This window comes from Pseudopodoces humilis, chromosome 1 (genome assembly GCF_049639895.1).
Source record: "Pseudopodoces humilis isolate 2021_Gansu_Grassland_sample_001 chromosome 1, ASM4963989v1, whole genome shotgun sequence".
Taxonomy (NCBI): domain Eukaryota; kingdom Metazoa; phylum Chordata; class Aves; order Passeriformes; family Paridae; genus Pseudopodoces; species Pseudopodoces humilis.
This window is the reverse complement of record NC_142200.1, coordinates 22,199,708-22,221,289: the sequence shown is the minus strand read 5'-3', so window position 1 is coordinate 22,221,289 and position 21,582 is coordinate 22,199,708. Positions and strand designations below refer to the sequence as shown.

Genomic DNA, 21,582 nt, shown 5'->3' with positions numbered 1-21,582 from the left:
CTCGGTAGTGGCGGGCGATGTTTTCCAGGTGCCCAGGGTTAGGCGGCAGGGGTCGAGCGGGGCCCGCCGGGCCTCGGGCCGAGCTATGAGGCGCCAGGGCCGGGGGCAGCGGCGGGTCCCGGGCGGCGGCCCGGCCCCTCCCACCCCCGCGGCCGCTCCTCCTTCCCCCGCTGCAGCCGCCCGGGGGTCAGGGCCGTGCCGGCGCCGCCGCCCGATCTGCGCGGGGAAGGTTCGTGTTTGCTCTGCCCGCCGCCTCATCCTCCTCCTTTTCTTCCTCCTGCTCCCCCTCCTCCGCACAGGCCGTCCCCCCGGGCTGCCGGCGCTCCTCCGCCGGGCTGTAGCGCTCTTTCGGGAGGCTTCGACCCCGGAGGAGGGGCACTGGCCGCCATTCCCGGCTGGGCTCAGCCGCGGCTCCTTGTCTGGCTTTAGAGCCGTGCAGCGTGTGCTACCTTCCCCACCCCTCACCCCTCCCGCAGTGGGGCCGCTGGGCCGCAGCCCCGGTGCTGCCGGCCCGGCCCCGCTCGGTGGGCTGGAGCCCCGGCCTGGCAGCGGGGGTCGGCACCGCCTCGCTATATCCGCTGTTCGCCCTTTGCTGGAGGGGAGACTGACATGATGGTCATGGTGGTACTTCAGGAGCATGGACGTTGCATCGCGTCATACAGCGGAGAAGGACCTGGAGGTGCTTGTCGACAGCTGGGTGAACATGAGCCAGCAGTGAGCCCACGTGGCCAAGAAGGCCAGTGGCATCCTGGCCTGGCTCAGCAATAGTGTGGCCAGCAGGAGCAGGGCAGGGATTGTCCCCCTGTACTGGCACTGCTGAGGCCACAGCTCGAGTGCTGTGTCCAGTTCTGGGCCCCTCAGTACAAGAAGGACATTGAGGGGCTGGAGCGTGTCCAGAGGAGGGAAATGGAGCTGGTGAGGGGTCTGGAGCACAAACCCTGTGAGGAGCTGCTGAGGGAGCTGGGGGTGCTTAGCCTGGAGAAAAGGAGGCTCAGGGAGACCTTATCATTCTCTGCAACTTCCTGAAAGAAGGTTGTAGCCAGGTGAGGGTCGGTCTCTTTTCCCAGGTAACAAGTGACAGGACGAGTAAACTGTGTCAGGGGAGTTTTAAGTTGGACATTTGGAGGAATTTCACAGAAAGAGTGATTAGACATTGGAATGGACTGCCCAGGAAGTAGTGGAGTCACCGTCCCCAGAGGTGTTTAAGGAAAGACTGGACTTGGCACTTTGTGCCAGGGTGTAGTTGATGTGTAGTCTGTCACTCAGACTCTGGACTCAAAGATCTCAGAGGTCTTTTCCAGTCTCATTGATTTTGTGATTCTGTGAAACAAAATCCTTGCTTACCCTCTTGTTTCTCTTAATTTAAAAACAAATATGGACTCGAAGTCAGCAGTCACACAGTGCTTGGGGGATACATGGTCAATGTTAGACAAGGCACGATGCTCTACCATGATCCTGAAGTGAGCAAAGTTGACAGCTGTCACTGACCAAAAGCTAAAAAATATATAAAAGTTATGAAAATAATATATAAAAATATTAGAAAAACATATAAAGAAATATGAAAAAGATAAAAGTTCTGTGGGCTGAATCGGATTTGTCTAAGGAAGCATTAGATGCAGAGGAACCTTTTGAATGTAGTGGTTGTATCTGCCAAGTTGTAAGTGTACTCAAAACTACAAAAGGACAAATTCAAGATACAAGCACAATAATTATGTTTGCATATTAATTACTTGTTTTTTCCTCCAAACTGCAATATTTTGAGGACCTGACTTTCCTAAGTGCTGCATGAGTACCAAAAGTGTGTGCTCAGACAGTGCCATACACAAAGGCACCTAAAATCCTAACGTCTTGTTAAGTGAGCCCTAATTTTTAAAATTTTGTCTGTCTGTTGGTTTTGCTCTATTCAAAATTAGATTTACTGTTTCTGTAAACAGTTCTCTAGAACTGTTGTTGGAATGTTGTAATCTATTGATTAAAGGGGAGTATGTGAGTGTTCTTACAAAGCAATACTTGGGATGGCTGTAGAGCAGACTCCCTGTGTGGAAACAGAATAACTGCTTGTATTTTCACCTATCTGTAATGTATCTCTCTATTTTAGCTTGTGAAAATTCGTGAGATTTAAGTTAGGGTGACAAAAGCTGGCCTAGATTTTGTTCTGGTTAATTTTCTGCAGGGATGAAAGCTTTTATTAGATGTTTTTCTCATGCTTACCTGTCAGTTCTTAAAACCACCTTCCAGTCTTGTCTGCTGCTCCTTCTGTTGGATTATTAATTTTAATAAAATCTCAAATGTTTATTTTCACAAAGAAACCCCACAAAGCCTGCCATGTGCATTAGAGTTCATATGTCCCTTGTTTCCTTGTAAATGTTGTCTAATTCCCTTAGACATATTCTCCCTATCTTGAATAGCATCTATCTATTGTCCCTTGCAATGTTTTACTTTACCCAGACTTACGTATTTCAGATGAAGGCTTTGCGGATAAACTTGGATCAAAGCCTCCACAGCTTTAGAGATTCATACAAAGCCTTTGTATTACGTGATCTTGTTTCTTGGTGTTTGAAATACATATAATTCTTTTGAACAGTGTAACAATAAGATACTGAATCAGGTAAGAACAGATTGCAAATCTGGGCTGGGGAAGAACAGCCTGTCATTGACCCCTGTTGGGAGACATCTGTTAGCAAAAGCTCAAATAAATCTGTATTTGTTTTATAACACAATTTTGCAAATGCCTGTGTGTCTTTAATGCCGACTTGAGAAAGGAAGTAACTTATAATATCCTACTGTTGATATAATTGCAGAAACTCATAATGCACATGGGATTCTTTTATCTATTCCTGATATATTGTATAAAACTTTCTTGTTTTAAGATTGAAAACTTTGCCTTGTCATTTCTTCCTTTCTTTCCAATTGTGGGAGGATGAAGGGTGGCAGTACATCTAAGAGGTAGCAGCTGCAGGGGTGAAATATTTTGCCTAAAGAAGCACTTTGTGGGTAGAAATGTTCGGAACGATTACAATCTTGAAGCTCTACAGTTCTTTCTGTTCTGTCTCGACAGGAAATATTATCTGTCAAAAACTGCATTGCAGTAATCTTCCACTTTTTTGTAACCAAATGCCTGAAATAATCTCAAAGTACTGAAGTAAACGTAAGTTCTTTCTTCAGTTGACCCCAAGTCACTTACATTTTCACTGTGATGGCAGTAGTGAAGTTCTAGCTCAGATTTGTAATCTCTTAAATGCCTATTACTTGATTAAGTCAGTATTTTTTGCCAGAATCTTTGAAGAATGCTTTGCTCTTTTTTGTTTCAATTTTACAGTACAAGAAAAAACTGTATGTGAGCTTGAGAAAAATGTTAACCTTATTAGCCTGTAATTTTAAAAAATGGTAAATTGGGTACCTTGATCTTATAAGAGACTTGATTTCTGACTTAGAGAGAATGGACCAATGGTGGGAGGTTTGCTTTTAATTTATTTATTTATCTATCTACCTACTTATTTTTTAATTTAATGGAGAATATTCATACACCAGGCTCATTTGGATTCTTTCTTTTTTTTCTGTATGGGTATTAATAATAGTAATATTTTAGCAGATTCTTTAGGAATAATTAACATAGGTTTCTTCTGTGAATTTCCTCCACAGTGGATGAGAGAAAAACGTAGAAATCCCTTTGGTAATGCTGCTGTCAAGAGAGACTTGATTGAAATATCTAATCAATAGACATGTAGGTTAAAATACATCTCTAAGAATTTATGTATTTTGGCTAAGTGTTTTATTGTACTACGCACTGTATACTACATATATCAGAGATATGGCAAGAGACCTGTGATCTTACAACCTGACTTTAAGAGAATACTAATGCTGTTTTAAAAAGAAAACTGTATCAGTCACATTTATCTCAATTCTCTAAGATGAATTTTAAATCAATGATCATTATGTTATTGTAAGAGGAGGTTAATCTCAGGTTGCCTATCACAGATACTCCTTTCATCATAGGAGTTATAAACAACTAAGATTATTTTAAACTTGCCAGAGTGACCATCTTGCATTCAGTATAACAGTGCTAGTTTCTACAGGCTCAGGATTTGCCCAAACCTGATTTGTGGCCCCACAGATTCAGCATCTTGTCCAATTGAGAACTGTTGTCACTCTTTTAAAGCCTGTTTTAGTACTGATACGAGAAAACAGTTCTGGTTTTAAACCTGTTGTTGTCTATGTATTTGGGCTTTCTTCTTTCTTTCTTTTTCTCAAGTTGCTGGTTAAGGTGAGTGATCTTTTACTTAAATGTACTGATAGTACATTTCCTGCTCGAACACACTGTAAGAAAGGGAATGAGACTTCTGTCTCCCCTGGATTTTTCTAGCTTTCTTCTACTTCATGTACATTGACACACTGTGCCTTTAAGTTTTTGTTAGTTTGTTGGTTTTTTTTTCAGAGGAGGCACTTGACTGTGAATTTACCTGAGGCAAGTGAGTCTAAAGGAATTGCGTGTTTCACGTAGCCCCACAAAAAGGGGTTTATATAATATTATGCATGTGCCAATAGTAATTTGAGAAAGACATGTTCTTTTTTGATGTCCTAAAATATGGTCTGAGCCAATAGGCTCCATTTGGAAAGCATCCACTATTTTATCTGTAACATTTGCAGGCCAGATTAAATTTGATTTATCTTAAATGGTTTCCCCTTCTACTCTGCACACATTTTGAGATTAGCGTTTCTGATTCTGTTGGCTTTTATTGTTCTGAATCACAAGGTTGATCTTCTCGTTCACAGAATTCACAGAACGACTGGGTTGGAAGAAACCATCAAGATCATCAAGTCCAACCCATGCCCTAACACCTCAACTAGACCATGGCATCAAGTGCCACATCCAGTCTTTTTCTAAACACATCCAGGGATGGTGACTCCACCACCTCACTGGGCAGTGAAAAACTTTTTCCTAATATCCACCCTATATTTCCCTTGGCACAGCTCAAGGCTCTGTCCTGTCATTCTGTCACTTGCTGCCTGGAGAAAGAGACCAACCCCCACCTGACTACACCCACCTTTCAGGGAGTTGCAGAGGGGGATAAGGTCATCTCTGTGTCTCCTTTCCTCCAGGCTTTTCTCCAGTTCTCTCTCTGATCATGTTCTCCTGTACAAAACACAAGTCCTCTTTTTGTGGAAGGCTATGAAAACTTCTTGGGAGTTTTAGTTTAATGAAAATCTTTATTGCTTTGGAAGCAGAAAGAATTGTAAGCTACTAATTTCTTTGAGATTGATCATATGATCAGTCTTTAAGAATGATTTTGTATACTGCAGTGGGCTATTAATATTTTCTCCTGTGACAACTAGGTAAAGCAGATAAGTGCATTACTAACCTCAGGTAATCTGTTCAGTGCTGCTGAAAAATACACAGAGCAGACAATTTCTGCCTCAGGAATGCACTGTGAGATACTCAAGAAGAAAAACAAAGTCAGCTTGGTTTAATTACTTGTTCAGTTTGGTTGTCTTGAAACAGCCATTGAGTTAGGAATCTCTAGAGGGTTTTCAGTTGAAAAAAATCTCAGGAATAGGCTTATAAAATTCCGTGCAGGCTCTGAGTTACTGCCCTTGTCCATTTTACCTGCAGCTGCTGCAGAGTTTTCCACCCCAGCCACCCAAGTGGCCTTTGGTCAGCCATTCTCACCCAGGTGGCAGTGGAAGAGCAGAGCTGTCTGTTCCTCAGAGTGCAGGGACCACTGCAGTCCAATCTTCCTTTGAGTAGTGCATCTTCATTTTCTCTTTGGCACTAATCTCCCGGTACTAATGCTCATTATTAATTTCTTCAAACAAAGCAAAATTGCTTTTTATGGATTGGTTCTCAGCTGCTGATCAGATGGACGAGGTTCTGGTACAAGTGAATGTCAATTTGAAGGGCAGAATGACTACAGCTGGGATCTAGATGTATGTAAACCACAACTGATCCAAATCTGTGTTCCACTCAGTTCAGGCTGGTAAAATGCACATACACTGATTTTAATATACATTACTCACAGGGTCTGTGCTTTGTGTTTCATTTAGGACTTAGGTCTTACAGATGAAAAGAAACCTTGCAGAAAGAGGGGTAATGAGCAGGAATGTCTCTGTGGCTGCCCTTCAGAGGGTAACTGAATGAGGGCAGATGTGCTTGTCTTCAGCAGCCAATGCCACCCAAGTCAGCAGATAGGTTTTGATTTATAATGCTCTCTGGTGTACTCTAGAGTTGTTAAAAGACCTGGCATTGCCAAATGCAATGTGTCCAATACAGATGGATTGTACTGGGCTCTTTGGTAGTTATACAGGTTTGGACTATTCAAGCAAATCTGGCAATGAAAGAGGCTTATAAGAAATATGGAGAAAGACTTTTTAACAGGACATCTTGTGATAGGACAAGGAATAATGGTTTTAAACTAAAATAGAGTTTGACTAGAAATAAAGGAGAATTTTTTTGTACTGAGTATGATGAAACTCAAGAAGAGGTTGTCCAGAGAGGTGGTAGAAGCTCCATTCCTGGAGACAGTCAAGGTCAGGTTGGGTTGGGCTCTGAGCAGCCTAATCTAGTTGAAGCTCACCCTGCTTGTTGCAGGGGGGTTGGACTGAGTGACATTGAACATGTCTTCCAACCCAAACCTATAGTTTGATGGTCTATGACTCTGTAGTGACATTTCTGAAAATCCAGAACAAGAGCAGTTGAGGAGCTGAAGACAGGAAGGGGAGCATAGGAAAATTTGTTTGAAGAATCTTATAAAAATATAAAAATAACTGTTGGGAGCTTATCAGTATGTGAACTTTAAATAAGAAAAACAGATGCATACTGGATAAATAAGAATTAGAGTAGGCACCTGTCTAATGCTACCTCCCAAAATGATCAAAATGAAACATGCTGTCTTACATCGCCTGTCCTTACAGACAACTGGCATAGGAAGGATGAAAGTCAACTATTTTCCCTGGAAAACATTTTCAGCTGTGGTGCAGTAACAGCTGGGCTGTTTGCTGCAAGCATCACTGCAACTGTGGGTAACTGTCTGTGTAAACTCAGCTGCTCTTCTGAAAGCAAAATGTAATTGCTGTAAAAAAAGCCTTAATATAGGAATTAAATAGGATAGTAAATTTGAGAAATGTAGGCTTCTTGCTTACCTTGCCTTCTCTCCAGGTGTTTATATCTAAGTACTTTGTGCTCAAAAAGTAGGACTTGTTGGTAAACATGGATTAAGGGATGTGGAGTTATTGTTACCATCAGATCTGTTTCAGGGAATAACTGGGAAGTTTTCATAGTGGAGCAGAACCAAAACGTAAGTGTAGTCACATGTGGTGAAATCATCATCCTGAAAGGATCAGCACTTTATGAAGAAGTCAAAGATGCTTTTGAATGAAGGAGCATTAATAACTTTATGTGAATTCTTTCATCAATTGCCTCTGCTTGCAAGCTGATGTATGTGATAAAATTGAAACCAAGTGTAAGTGATCCCCCAATACCAGTTCCATTTTAACTTGGAATTGCTTTTAATTAATCAAGAGACTGACATTTTCAACATCTGGATTTACTGAAGGATGCAGAGGCTCCATTTTTAACTCACGTTAGTAACACCTGAGTCCCAAATGTTTGACAGTCGCTTTACTCATGCTGTGGATAAAGCCCTCTGAATTTTATGTAGTTATGACTGGGCAATTGTGTGGGTTTGAAAACTAACGTTTATAGCTAAATCAAAGTAGTGTGTTCCAAGTGCTTTGTTTCTTCAAGCTTTTGTCTCCTCAATGGTTAGTCTTGTGACTATTAACTTGTAAATGTTAGTTTAAGGCCACTTTCCCAAAGCTTGTGCTTGCAGAAGGTTATTTTGGAGGAAGAACCAAAGCCAGAGATGGCTTAATTCCCTGAGCTCTCTACTCATTTTGGTGGCACTGTATATAAATATCAATTTAAAATGTGTTAAAATAGTTTCTATTTTTGTTGTGAACCAGGCATAACTTGTCCAGCAAAGCCAGGAGGAGTTTGTGGCTGTCACCTGCAATAGCAGAAGGATAGGAGGAGTAATGGAGGTATGAAAGTGGAGCTGTGGGCTCTCTGGGCTCAGTTGGGCTGAAGTCCCTGTGTGCTTCCTGAACTTAGGTGCAGTCACTTACCTGAACCTGTGTGTTCTTGTCAGTGCTGATGAGTTGGTTTTCTGAAAGGCAGGTAAAAACTTCTTTGGAGTTTGGGAGATGGCAGCTGTGTGTTCACTTTGCCTTAAAAATCTGAACTGTGCAGAAGTATTTAAGATCTAAAAGGAAACTCATGTCTGTTTTGTTTCCTCCCATACTTTCTTGGCATAATCTAATCTCTGAGTATTATTGTTAGATGCAGTATCAGAATCATGTCAGTGCAAAGTCAGGGAGATATCTTAACATTTGCAGAGAGAGGGTTGATCACTTTCTGTCACTGTCCTCTCTATATAATTAGTGTGTTTATGGTATATTTTGGGGGAGGGGTTTGTTTATGATTTTTGTTGGTGGTTTTTGGTTTTTTTTGTGGTTGTTTTTTGTCTTTTTTCACTTTGATTGCCAGTTGATGTTTTGTAACATGACCATTTGCTTCAGTGCAGCAAGCTTTTGATCATCTGCTCTTATAGTGTCAGAAGAAACGGGCTGAGTGGTTATGCTAATGTCTTTTTTGTGGCAACTGAAGCACTTAGAGGTGTCACTTCTGGGTCCCTCCTCTTCCAGTTGTTGGTTCATTTTGTCTGTAGTTGTAAGGCATGTTTCTCTCAGCATGTCTGTGCAGTGAGTAGCACAGGGGACCCTGATGATAACAGGGATGTGTTGAATATTGCTTAAAAAAAAAGTTAATGCTGATATGTCTGTTGTCCTAGCTAACTTTTATCCTGCAATAGCAAAACGGTTTGATTTTTTTTTTCTTTTAAATGGCATTAAAGTAATTAGAAGTTAAATACAGAATCAGAACTGCCTTATGCATAGTAAGTGTAGTGCTTCATGATCAAATGTGTGCTGCACTGGCGAGTAGCTTTGATGAAAAAGTGGTGCTGGAGCTTTCTTCCACATCAGAAAGCGGTCTGGTTTTGCTAATTTAGTTCTCAAAATTGGACAAAACCCAGATTTCTCTCAAGCTCTTTAAGTAAAGTGTATTTATCTTGCTAGCAGTCTGTTACATTTAAACTTTTTTTTTTCCACATTTCAGTGCATTCTGCAGTTGGATGGTGGCCCCAATTGTACATTGCCACTGAACTGTAGCAGCTTGTTTCTGATGTTGATATGTTGGAATACAGTGTGATATTTGAGTATCAGTATTATGCTCTAGTGATCGTGACGAAATTATAAATTACATACTTCATAATATAACTCATCAAAATAAATACTTTTCCCACTCTTAATATAAGTAAATAAATGTGTGCATCATAAAGATAATTTTTCTGTCAATTGTAATGAGAAATTCTTGATCCTGCTCTTTTTTGTGTAGTTGCATTTACAAATTCATCCTTTGTTGCCTTGGAAAGGGAAGATTCAGTGGAAGTATCCTACAATAAGGAGGGGAAAGACTAAAGTAAAAGTTCTTAAGAAATCTAGCAATATGATGACCAGACTTCTCAGCTTCACAAAACCACTTGATTGCTTTTTACTGTAGCAGTATGAAGAACTTACCTTTTCTTGTGACTGTAGAGAAAGACTGTATGAAAAAACGTGACAAGTGAAAAAGATACTCAAAAAAGTTACAGTTATTTTAATCAGGAAATTTTGTTTATTAATATTCTTAAATATCTTATATTCAGCATTGCTGAATGATTATTGACTTAATTTGGAATTATGGTGTTACTTACAGTTTGTGCACTGGGACTGTTAAAGGTTTGAAGTAAAGTAGTAAAATGGTTGGATACTTTTGAAAATGCTGGTATTGCCCTTTTTTTGTCTTTTTCTTTAAGGTGCTTAATGTTCATCACTTTTCTTTGAACCTGCTGACTAAAAATGAAAAAAATTTCTTCCATATGCAAAGCAAAAAATGCTTTGTAGATCTGTGGTTGTAGGCACATATTCTTGTCATGTTATGAAAATGCTAAGAATTTAACTTCTAAGTTTATAATTCTGAGGTATATAGTATATATGTATTATATACATAATATATATGTAGCTGCAAATATGTGGTGCAATTTTTGTTAAAATATATTAGAAAAGTTGGTTTGTTGTACATTACATAATTAGTAACTAAGATTGCTTAATTTGGTGGTTCATTTTGGCAAATGTCCTGACCCCTAGTAGTGCAATGTGTAGTTGCCTTTAAAACTGAGATTTAATTGTTGGAAGGAGAAACTCAAAATATTTAGATTTCCTTCTGCTGGAACGCTGCTTGGAGGCACATCAAGAAGTACCTTCAAGTGCCAGGTGCATGGCAGTGGGATTCCTTTTGGCATTCACAGGAGTGACAGACCAACCTTTAACAGTAACAGTCCTGTACTGACTATTGCTAACAAACTTGGTTTGCTCCTGTTACAATGTCTGTCCATCAGTTTTAGTAGCTTTTGCTATCCAGGTGTGGATTGATCATTTGCTCATGGCTCATACCTTCTGTCGTAGGCTTCCTCCTGGTAGGGAGATAGGTTTCATCATTTGGCTGTATGCAATCTACTAGTCTTTCAATAAAAACTCAAAAGGAAAATATTTAACATCTGATTTCTGGGAACGATTTCAATTAATGTGGGATGTGATCTTGTTGAACATGTTTTCAAAAAGAAACTTAATTTAGAATTCTGGGTAAAAGAAGTTTAAGCACTCTTTAAGCATATGTACAGAAGAGGTTGTGAGAGAAGATTTCTGTGGTTATGTTGCTTCCTTAAAAGGGAGCACCTTTCACCTGTAGGAAAGGCTGACACAAAAACACGCAGTTCTGAAGAGTTTGTGTCTCAGTAACTCATGAATTTTGTGAAAACAATACAAGATACCTGTCTCACTTTTTATACTAGGGGAATAGTTGTGGACTTGAACGAAGCTGAGCATAAAAATACCAGGTTGTATAATTATAGCCCTATTCTTGTGTGTGTTGTATGTGTATGTGTTGATTTAATTGTTGAAAATCATTCCCTGCCCCTCCAGTTGTCTTTCAACACCATCAGCTGACTTTAGCTAGATACTTTGGCTTTTAATGTAATATGAACAACATTGTATTTTGATGTTGTTGTTTCCTAACTGCTTTCCATTGATTAAGTGTTTTTGTTCTCTTCAGTACTGATCTAAAAAATCTCACTGAATTTCCTATCTTTTCCTCTGAAAAGATAATGTACTTCCTTTTGAGAATTGTATTTCCGTGCTTATTAAGAAGAGTAATATCAGCTGCTGTATGGCTGAGGCCTTGTTCAGTGCTTTTGGGTTTTTTGTTATTCTTAACTTTTGTCTGGAACACACTGCTTCTTAGAGGAGTAGCTGGCTGATCATTTCTGTGGCTTTGCTGATACAGTATTCTGCACATGGATTGTGGTGTGATTCTTTAGGATTATTGCCATCCATTTTAGCAGCAGCTGTGGACTAAGAATTTATCAAGGTAACCTGTTATTATTCTGAGGCTTGGAGGTGAGGGAAGAGGGAAGAATGGCTCCTTTTGCTGCTTCCTTTGTATGTTAAGCTGCAGTACTTCCCCCATACTGACTATAAATAGGGTATGAACTTCTGCCAAATGACGAGTTATGGCTGCAGTGTCTCTTGGAATGTTTGGACTTTCTTAATCTATATTAAATCTAAGACTATAAGACTATATTAAAGAGTCTTAATCTGTAGTGTTCATTTTCACTTCCTATTCTGTCTACATAAATCAGAATCACACTAGAGCATGTATGGTCATAGGTTGCACTTATATTTTCAAGGATTTCACTTTCTGTCTTCAATTGTAGAAGATCAAAATAGTTATTCTGAAACTGGTAAAACAGCTCAGGTGTTTCCTTTGGTGTTTTAGACTTTTTGGTCCAGCTAATAAGATTATCCAAAGTCTTATATCCATGTTGTGTTGTACTCTTCTTTACCTTAGTTTTACGTGTCAAAAGGTTAATTTTAAGGGCTTTATAATGTAAATAATAGCTTTAATTGTGTGTGTTCCGAAACCCAAGATTTTCCAACTGATTAAATGTTCTCCCAGATGAGGAATTATGACAATGCTGAAAAAGCAGTCTTTGAGGAATGTCTGCTTTTCTGCTTCACTCTGTAAGATCATAAAGCTTATATTTCCCCCACTGTCCCATCCATTCCTTCTCCTTATCTTTATAAGTGATGGAATAACTCTGTGACTTTATTTTTTAGGCAGAAATCTCCTCCTCATTTTGCAAGTTCACCTAGCCTTCCAGTCATCCTACTCCACAGCTGTCACAACAAACTTTTTTCCAGTGCTATTAAATGTATTAGACATCACTCTGCAGCATGTTAGTTTGTTACCCTGGGGCTTTTCAGTCTATTCTCATGTCATCAGGACCACTGTGTGATTTCAAGATTTCCTACATTCCCTGAAGGAAAATCAAATGGTGGTTAAGAAACTGATAGATACTCTATAGATATGGCAGATTTCTAGCAATTAAGTGGTTAATAGCCTCAGTTTTTTGTTTTCATTCCTCATTTCCCATAACCATGACTCCTGTGAACTCACTGTATCCTTTTGTCTATATTTTCAAGTGGGATTTTGGGAGAACTTAGCCACACTGGAGAAGAAGCAGTTCTACAGCTTTATCCTATTTTTATGCCCTCTGCTCCCCTTTCTGTTATTTGATTGCTGTCTACAGCAATCAGTCAGACAGTAGTTAGTCTCTCATCTGAGAGATTCTTTTGTCCTCTTTCTCTTATTCTTTTCTGTCTGTAACATTTAAGTAATTTATATTGTAATGATTTTAATGCTGGAAATGCCAGTTAGCCTGGTTAAATATTGGGTGTGCTCTTCTTTTATATAAGGGCACCGTTAAAATATGAAGATCCCAATGAGCTTGTCCTTTAGCATCAAAGATGGCAATTAGGTACAAAAAAATTGGCCAGACAAGAGGTAGAAGCATCCTTAAAGAACTACTAATAAATGTATCTTCTGGCACCCTCTGCCCTACCTGCATACCTACCACAGTATTGTGCTGTACATTTAATTCTCTTTCATACTAATTTGAGCTGGAAAAGACTTATTTTCTGCCTTTAGTTTCTCTTTTTCTGCTACATACCTAGAACCTTTCTCCCTTGATTTTTTAAAAGCCTTTCAGGTTGTGTCTCTGGTCTCCTTTCATATTCTGAATCATGCATCTAGTTTGAAAGACATCTTTTGAGCTCTAGTCCAAAGTGTCTTTTTAAGCAGGGTCAGCTGCTGCAGGCTGTCCAGGCCCATGCCTAGACAGGTTTGGAATATGTCCCTGTATGTTGCAAACACTTCACAACCTCTCTAGGCAACGTCTTTCAGTGTTTGACTACCCTCAAAAAAAAAAAAAAGCATTCTTGTATTCAGATGGAATTGCATATATATCAGTTTGTTTCCATTGAGTCTTGTTCTGTTGGTGGGCACCACTGGAAAGAGCCTGGCAGTGCCATCTTTGTTCCCTCCCATCAGGTATTTCCATCCACTGATGAATCCTTCCCTCTCCTTCTGGAGAAGAAAAGAATCTTTTTTTCTCCAAACTGAACAGTTAAAGCTCTCTCTGCCTCTCCTAACAGGGATACTGGATACTCCAGTCCCTTAATCATCCCTGTGGCCCTTTGTTGCACAGCATGTCCACATCTTTCTCATACTGGGAAGCCCAGGAGTGAAGAAATAATCCAGGTCTGGCTTCTCTAATGCTGACTACAGGGGAGAGATCACATCCCTCCTCCTGCTGACAACACTCCTGATGTGCAGCCCATCAGGCTGTTGGTCTTTGGCAGCATGAAGTTTTGCTGACTCATTCTTTGCCAACTCCTTTCCAGCTGGGTATCCCCAGCCTGTCTTAGTGCATGGGGGGTTAGTCTTCCCCAGATGCAGGACTTGTTGAACTTCTTAAGGTTCCTGCCTGCCTGCCTGCCTTCTCACGCAGCCATCAAGTACACAGCCACTCCTCCCAATCTTCCCATCATCTGAGGCCACATTCTGTCCAAGCATCCAGATTATTAATGGAGATTTATAAGAATTCTGGAGCGGGCATGGACTTTTAGGGATCACCACTAGCTACCATCTGTCAACTAGATGTCACTCAAAATCCTCTGGGCTTGGTTGTTCAGTTGATTTTCAATCCACCGCACTGTCTGCTCATCAGACTTCATCAGCTTCCCTGGGACCTTTATGGAGACTGTCAACCACCTTACCAATGTAAAGGGGAAACAAATCCACTTTTCTTTCCTCATGTACCAAGCCAGCAATTTTTCCTAGAAGGGCAACATGTTGATTATGCAGTTTCCCCTTTGTAAATCCATGCTAACTATTCTGAGTCACCTTCTTGTCCTTCATATGTGTGGAAGTAATTTTCGTGATTTTTCTCCTGTCCGCTTGCCAGAGCTTTATGTGAGGCTGACTGGTCTGTAGTTCCCTACATCTTATTTCTTGCCCTTCTCAAAGATAGGAGTGACATGACAAGAATGTCCTCACAATGACATCAGCTCTCAATATTTGTAGGTGCAACCCATGATGCTCCATGGATTTATATGTGTACAGTTTAAGTGGTCTTCCACTTGGTCTTCCTCACTCCAGACTTTCCCCTTTAAATGTTCTGCTAGGATTTTGCAGGGAAAAACCTTTCTTTCTGTGAACTATATTCAGAGCATTCCCTTCCTTTTGTATGGATCCAGGTACTCCTGTGGCTGGATGCCCTCGTTGTACTTCATGAACAGTAAAACACATGGAACAACTTTGACTCTCCTGTTACTTTTTATTAATTTGGCTGGCATTGTAAGGTTGATTTGCTGAGTCTTCACTAGTTAGATGTGGAAAAATAAGTAATCTCCTTTGCTAGAGGATTCACTGAGGTGATAAAGTTGCAGAGACTGGGAAAACAGATGTGTGATTCTTTCCCTGGACTAGTGGGGAGTGATTCCTGTATTGCAGTCTGAGTATGATGTTATTTTACCCAGCAGGGAAGTATTTCAGATAGCTGCTTTTGAACAGATTATGCTGGAGTATTCAAGGAAAGCACAATAAATTACATTCCTTTTTTTGTGTTCTTGACCAGGGTTTGAATTCAGTTATATTACTCTTACAATGTATTGGCAGGCAGTGAAATGCTGTGCAATGCAGAAGTATGTTACATCCACAGAAGTTGTGGAAACATGTCTGTTCTCAGTGTTCAGTGGGAAATTCCTGGAAGAAGTATATCTCTTAAATGCAGGTCCTCTGGGGCAGCCTTTGGAGTGAGTATGCTGCTGGTTTTGAATAAGGCTAGGAGAACAAAGAAAGCTTTTCTTAGTTAAGGGAAATGTGATAACTACAGTTGCATATGTCCATTGAAAAAAGTGCATGAAGTTGGTAGCTGGGGGATCTTTGAGGTGGTCAATGCTATTTAAATAATCCCTCTGTGCCTTCTGTGTAACAGCCAAGTGTATCTGCTTTTTTCTGGTAGATTTTGCAAACCCTTAAACAAACAAACCCCCAAATGTTGTTTTTGAAACTAAATCTACAAAATTGTCTTACTCCATTCAGCATTTATCCATTATCTTGCTGACTTCTTTGTGTGTGATGAACTTGGCAAAAATCAGGGAACAAGCATGGTCATCCTGAGAAAATGACTGATGTCTCTAGAAGAGGATGTCTAAGAGCATGTAATTAACTGGTTAAGGGAAAGTACATGGAGAAAGTGCAGAGCATAGCAGTAAAAATACACCAATTCCCTCTGTGTAGTATAACCACAAATAAACAGTAACTCAGACTATAAAAGGCATTTTGTGGTTCTCAGACAGTGTCCTGAGATAACCTGAATCTTCTGCTCCTGGTTGTCTAAGACCTTTGCCCTGTTGGTCTCAGAGAAATCTGTTACAGATTTATCATTCACAGATTAAATCAATGATGATTTTTTTTTTGTTTAGCAAAAATGTTGCTTTACTGTGAAGAACTTATTACTGCCTTGATCTCAAGTTTAGGGGATATTTGAATAGTTAAGGCAAATACCTTAGTATTACTCGATTGCTAAAGCAATTGTTTAAATTGCTATTTGTGAAAAGACCCGTAAAGGCCTATGGAAGGCTGGCAGGCTTTGTGTTGGTTATCATATGAGCTAGGCTTGGTGACTCCAAAATGATTGAGTGTTTTTTGTGGGTATTGGGGTGGTTTTGTTTATTTGTTTATTTGTCTGAATTCTGGTGGTTTATGGATCCTAGAAATGGGGTTAGTACTTTGACTCTTTCTGTGTCTCATTTCTGCATTGCACAGCCACTGTTTCATGTGGCATCTTATGGGTGCATGCCTAGTGGATTATCTCCCTTTTTGGGAGCTGATCAGAAGCTCTCATAAATGTTGTGGGTTGCCTCTTCTGTTTCTACTGACAAATCTATGCTCCTAAGTGCCTGCACAGTAGCATTTATAACATGGGGAATAAATCAAGACAGAGGTCTGTGTGTAGTTGCAGAGCTGTGATCTTGTTGGGATCATAGACATGTGGAGGGATAGCTCACATGACTGAAATGTTGCAGTGGATGGATAGATGCCCTTTAGGAAGGACAGACTGGAAAGAGGAGGTGATGGAGTTGCCCTTTATGTGAGAGGACAGCTGTAGTTGCTTGGAATTCTGCCTGGGGATGGGTGATGAACCAACAGAAAGCCTGTGGATAAGGATTATTAAAGAGCAGACTGGTATGGGTGACTAAAGCAGCTGTGTGTTATCAGCCACCTGATCAGGAAGAACAAGTAGATGTGGCCTTAAGAGCTGGAAGTAGCTCCTCATTCACAGGCTCTGTTGCTTCAACTATCCCAATATCTGCTGGAGGGTCATCACAGCAGGCTATAAGCAATCCAGGAGGATTGCTGTGCCTGACACAGGTTACGGAGAAGCCATCAAGGAGAGGGGCTATGATGGACTTCACACAAGCAAAGAAGGGCTGTGAAGGTCAAAGGCAGCCTTGGCTACAGTGTCCATCAGGTAATGGAATTCAGGATCCTAGGAGCAGGTCAAAAAGCAGGATCACAGCACTGGACTTCAGGAGAGAAGACTTTGACCTCTTCAAAGACTTGTTTGATTTAAGTCCTGCGGAATAAAGCCCTGGAAGAAGGAAGAGGATCCAAAGAAAGCTTGTTAATATTCTGGCATGGTTTAACCCCAGATGGTGACTAAGTACCATGCAGACACACACTCACTTCTTGCTCCCAGCCCTCGGTGACATAAGGAGGAGATACAGAAAAAGAGGTGGTTGTGGTTTGATGTTGGCCCAACGCCAGGCACCCATGAGACTCGCTCACTCACCCTCCCCTGCTACAGCTGGGCAGAGGAAGGGAAAAAAAATTAATGAATGCTTCATGAGTGAGATAAGAACCAGGAGAAATATTTCAAGGGCAAAACAGGCTCAACTTAAATTGCAAAGTGAATTTTGTTACTAACAGAATCACAGGAGGATAATGAGATATAAAATAAACCCTTGAAACACCTTTTTCCCCCCAGCCCCTCCCTCCTTCCCGCCAACAGTGCAGGAAGACAAGGTGTGGGGTTTTTGGTCACTGAGATTTTCTCCCACTGTTCTGGGAGAGGAGTCCTTCCCCTGTGAGGCTGTGGGGTCCCTCCCATGGGAGACAGTTCTATGTGAACTTCTCCAGCATGGGTCCGTTCCCACAAGCAGCAGCCAAATCTCACCTGCTGCAATGTGAATTCCTCTCATGGGTAGACAGTCCTCCCAAAACTGCTGTAGTGTGGGTCACTCTTCCACAGGATGCAGTCCTCCGAGGACAGGCTGTTCCAGCCTGGAAGCAGGGCCCTCTCTCTCTCCACTGGGTCTTCCACTGGATCACAGCCTCCTCTAGGCATCCACCTGCTCCAGCATGGGCTGTGGGTGAATCTCTGCATCCCCCATGGATCCCCATGGGCTGTGGGTGGATCTCTGCATCCCCCATGGATCTCTGCATCCCCCATGGATCCCCATGGACTGTGGGTGGATCTTTGCATCCCCCGTGGATCTCCATGGGCTGCAGGGGCACAGCAGCCTCACCATGGTCTCACCACAGCCTACAGAGGAATCTCAGCTCTAACACATAGAGCACTTCCTCCCCCTTCTTCTCCACTGACCTTGGTGTCTCTGTGTTGTTTTCCTTACATGTCCTCACCTCCTCTTCTCTGATTAGGAGCAAAAAATCTATGACCTTGTTTTGATTTTCTTCTTAAGTATGTCATCGCAGAGGTGTTACCAACCACTGTCATGTGCCCAGTTTTGGCCAGCAGCATGTCCATCTTTAGAGCCATCAGCTCTGCCAGACATGGTGGGAAGCTTCCAGCAGCTTCCCACAGGATACATCTTTGTGGCACCCCTGCTACCAAAAACCAGGCCATGCCAAACCAATACAGGTACAAAAACTTGTGGATTCAGATAAGAACAGTTTAGTAGATGAAAAGAAGTAAAGTGTTATAATAATGATGATAATAATAAACAAATAAAACCCAAAAAGAATAAGTGATGCACAGTGCAATTGCTCACCACCTGCTGATCAATACCCAGCCTTTCCCTGAGAAGTGATCAGTCAACTCCCCTGTCTGTGTACTCAGCTTGGTATGGAATATCCCTTTGGCCAGTGTAGGTCAGTTGTCGTGGCTGTGCTCCCTCCCACCTTCTTCTGCAGCTCCTCATTCACAGAGCATGAGACACTGGAAAGTCCTTGATTTAGGGTAAGCACTATTTAGCAACAACCAAAACATCAGTATGTTATCAATGTTCTCATGCTGAATCCAAAACACAGCACTATATCACTTACTAAGCAAAGAATGATCTCTATCCTAGCCAAAAACAGGACACTGGAGGCATTGGATCTAAATCTTACATCTTTTTAGTACAATAGAAAGTACTTTCCTTATTATGAAGGTGGAGATCAGGAAGAACTTTTATTAATGAATGGTTTAAGAAAAGTTTTTGTCTGGATGTTTTGTGTGAAGACATTTGATTTGGCACTTCTGAAAAGTCCTGCTCCTAACAGAAAGAAGATGCAAAACTCCTCCTGCATGGGAGCAGCCCTGAGTTTTGATTCATTGAAGAATGTGTTTATTTAAAGAGTTGCAGCATTCCAAGGATATTTTGAAAGACCACAACAAAGATTGTGTCCAATCTAAGTCTAAGTCTAAGTATCTTTTTTGTTTGCCTTCAATAACTCTGTCTTCAAGTTGAGTTTACCTTTCTGGCTAGTTCTGATCAAAGTATTTTCATGATAAACTAATTTTTTTTCATTTAATTTCTGCCTGCCAATCCAAATAACAAAAAGTATTGCTGATAGGTGTATGATTTTTTTTAACTTTCTTTTTCTTTTTGCTTCTCCAACAGGCCATCTGTGGAAAAGAAAAAGAGTTAAAAAATGAAATACTTATTTTTAATATTTCTCATGAATTTATTACACCAGTATGCTGGGAAATCTTTGAGAAGAGATGGAAGTTCCCTGAAGTCATTTGAAGACATTAAAAATGAGGTAGCTGGCTATACTAATATTGCTAAGGCTATTATTGATCTTGCTGTTCATGGAAAGGCTCAGAACAGATCCTATGAAAGATTAGCAGTTTTTGCTGACACCATAGGATCAAGACTCAGTGGTTCAAAAAACTTAGAGGCAGCCATCAAATATATGTTCAGTGCCCTGCAGGAAGACAGGCTGGAAAATGTGCATCTGGAGCCTGTGAAAGTACCACACTGGGAAAGAGGAGAAGAGTTTGCAGTGATGTTGGAACCAAGGAATCACAGTATTGCTATTTTGGGACTTGGGAACAGTGTTGCAACTCCTCCAGAAGGTAACTCTTCCTTTTGGAATTACATATGACTTTCTTTTTAACACAAACTGTATTGTGCCCCTAATAATTTCTCTCAGTGGCCATAATGTGGTTTTCTTCTTGCTGTAATAGTTCTGCAAAACAAGGTGCTATTTTCCTGGGACTTTTCTATATGGCATGGTTCTGACTGGTGCAGTTTATATTAATACCGTTTGGTTGAACAGACTTGTAAAATTAGTTGATTCCTGAACTTTCCATTAAATTTATACCCTTTGTTTTTTTAAACACTGCTAAACCTCATTTACAAAGATTCTGGTCCTCCATTGTGGTTGGTAAGAAAGAGGTTCTCCATGGAGTGTCAAGTTGACACATGATTTCTCCTTCTCTTCATGTGCCCTGTCTTGCCAGGCTCGGCCCTTCACTCCAGTAAAAAACAAGACAGCAGGAAGAGGAGCTGAGCTTGGAGAGTTCAGGCCCCTCACTAAACATAGCAGTCGGTATCGGTGTGTCCTTCCCTTCCCTGTCTCGTGCTCACCTGGGAACTTACTGTTCACATGCTCACTTTGTCACTTACCTGTCACTGAACTCTGGGTTGCCTTTTAGATGATCATGTGTGATGTGTTACTCAGGAGCAACCATTAGCTGTGCTTAACAAGATTTTCTGGTCTTTTAAACCCCAAAATATTAGATTGCATACAAACAAAATTATTTATAAGATTCTCTATTTGTACTTATTGTTGTGAGGCTTTCAGGATTGGTATTTAAAGGCCAGATGAGAATCTTCTTCTGTGACTGCTCTCCATAAAAAGCAGTATACTTATTTCTAGACCACTTCAAAAGCATTTGTATTCCTTTATGAGAAAATAATTTAGTTTAGGAAATAAAAGGTAACATAATACTCATAATTTTTTTATGAATTGTAAATTTTTGTGATAGTGAGCTTTCTGTTTGAAATGAAACAACATATAAAACTATTTTGTTTGTAAAAATTATATAGCCCTTCAAAATGTAACAAATAAAACTGGGTAATTTAAGGTATGTTTGGAATAAATCATACTTGGTTTGCAAAATTGCTGCTGTGAATTTTATCTGAGATAGTTCTGTCATACTGAGGTAAACACATGCCTAAAATGCAAAGCAACTAGTACCATTACTATCTGTTTGTCCTGTGATATGTGCAAGGTTTAGTGCTTTGATAGGAGAAAATTTACAGCAAATTTTGACCTACAACTTATTTTGTATCCTTTCCAGTTCTATTCCAATCTTCCTAAAATGTAAGCTAAAATTAAAAGGTCTTTTTTGGTGTTCAGCAAGTGTTGCTGAACCTGAAAAGAGATCCTGCAATTTAATATTGGCAAATGTCTTCACATCCAGGAAAGTCTGTTTTTTTCACTTCTCTTCCTTAGTTCTGTAGTTATTTGCATTTGCCCAGTTTTACTCCTAGGTGGGGTTTTTTTGTTTGGTGTTTTTTTTTTTTTTGTGATATACTGAATTTACATATTCAATATTAAAAATTTACATATACAATATTAAAAATACCCACAGAAGCTAATTATGTCCTTCTTTTCCACCTGTAAAGATCCTCTATCTTGAAAGATATGTTTGTATTATCCAGTGCTGATTTATACTGAGGAATGTTCAAAACCCCTACATTGTTCTTATCACAATTTCACTTTCCTCCAAGATCTGCCATGTTTCTGAAGAGGTATATGTGTTGATGCTGGAAGATTTTATGGCAATA

The 21,582-nt window shown here is 40.4% G+C and overlaps 1 protein-coding gene across 1 annotated transcript in view; it reads left to right on the top strand.

Annotated features, from left to right (window-relative positions):
* The first annotated feature begins 174 nt into the window (after positions 1–174).
* CPQ (carboxypeptidase Q) overlaps positions 175–21,582 on the top strand; it is a 150,730-nt gene continuing 129,322 nt past the window's right edge. The window contains exons 1-2 of the mRNA XM_005517004.3: positions 175–229; positions 19,405–19,862. Coding sequence (XP_005517061.1) covers positions 19,436–19,862 — 427 coding nt within the window. The 5' untranslated portion in view covers positions 175–229; positions 19,405–19,435. The remainder of the gene's footprint in view (positions 230–19,404; positions 19,863–21,582) is intronic.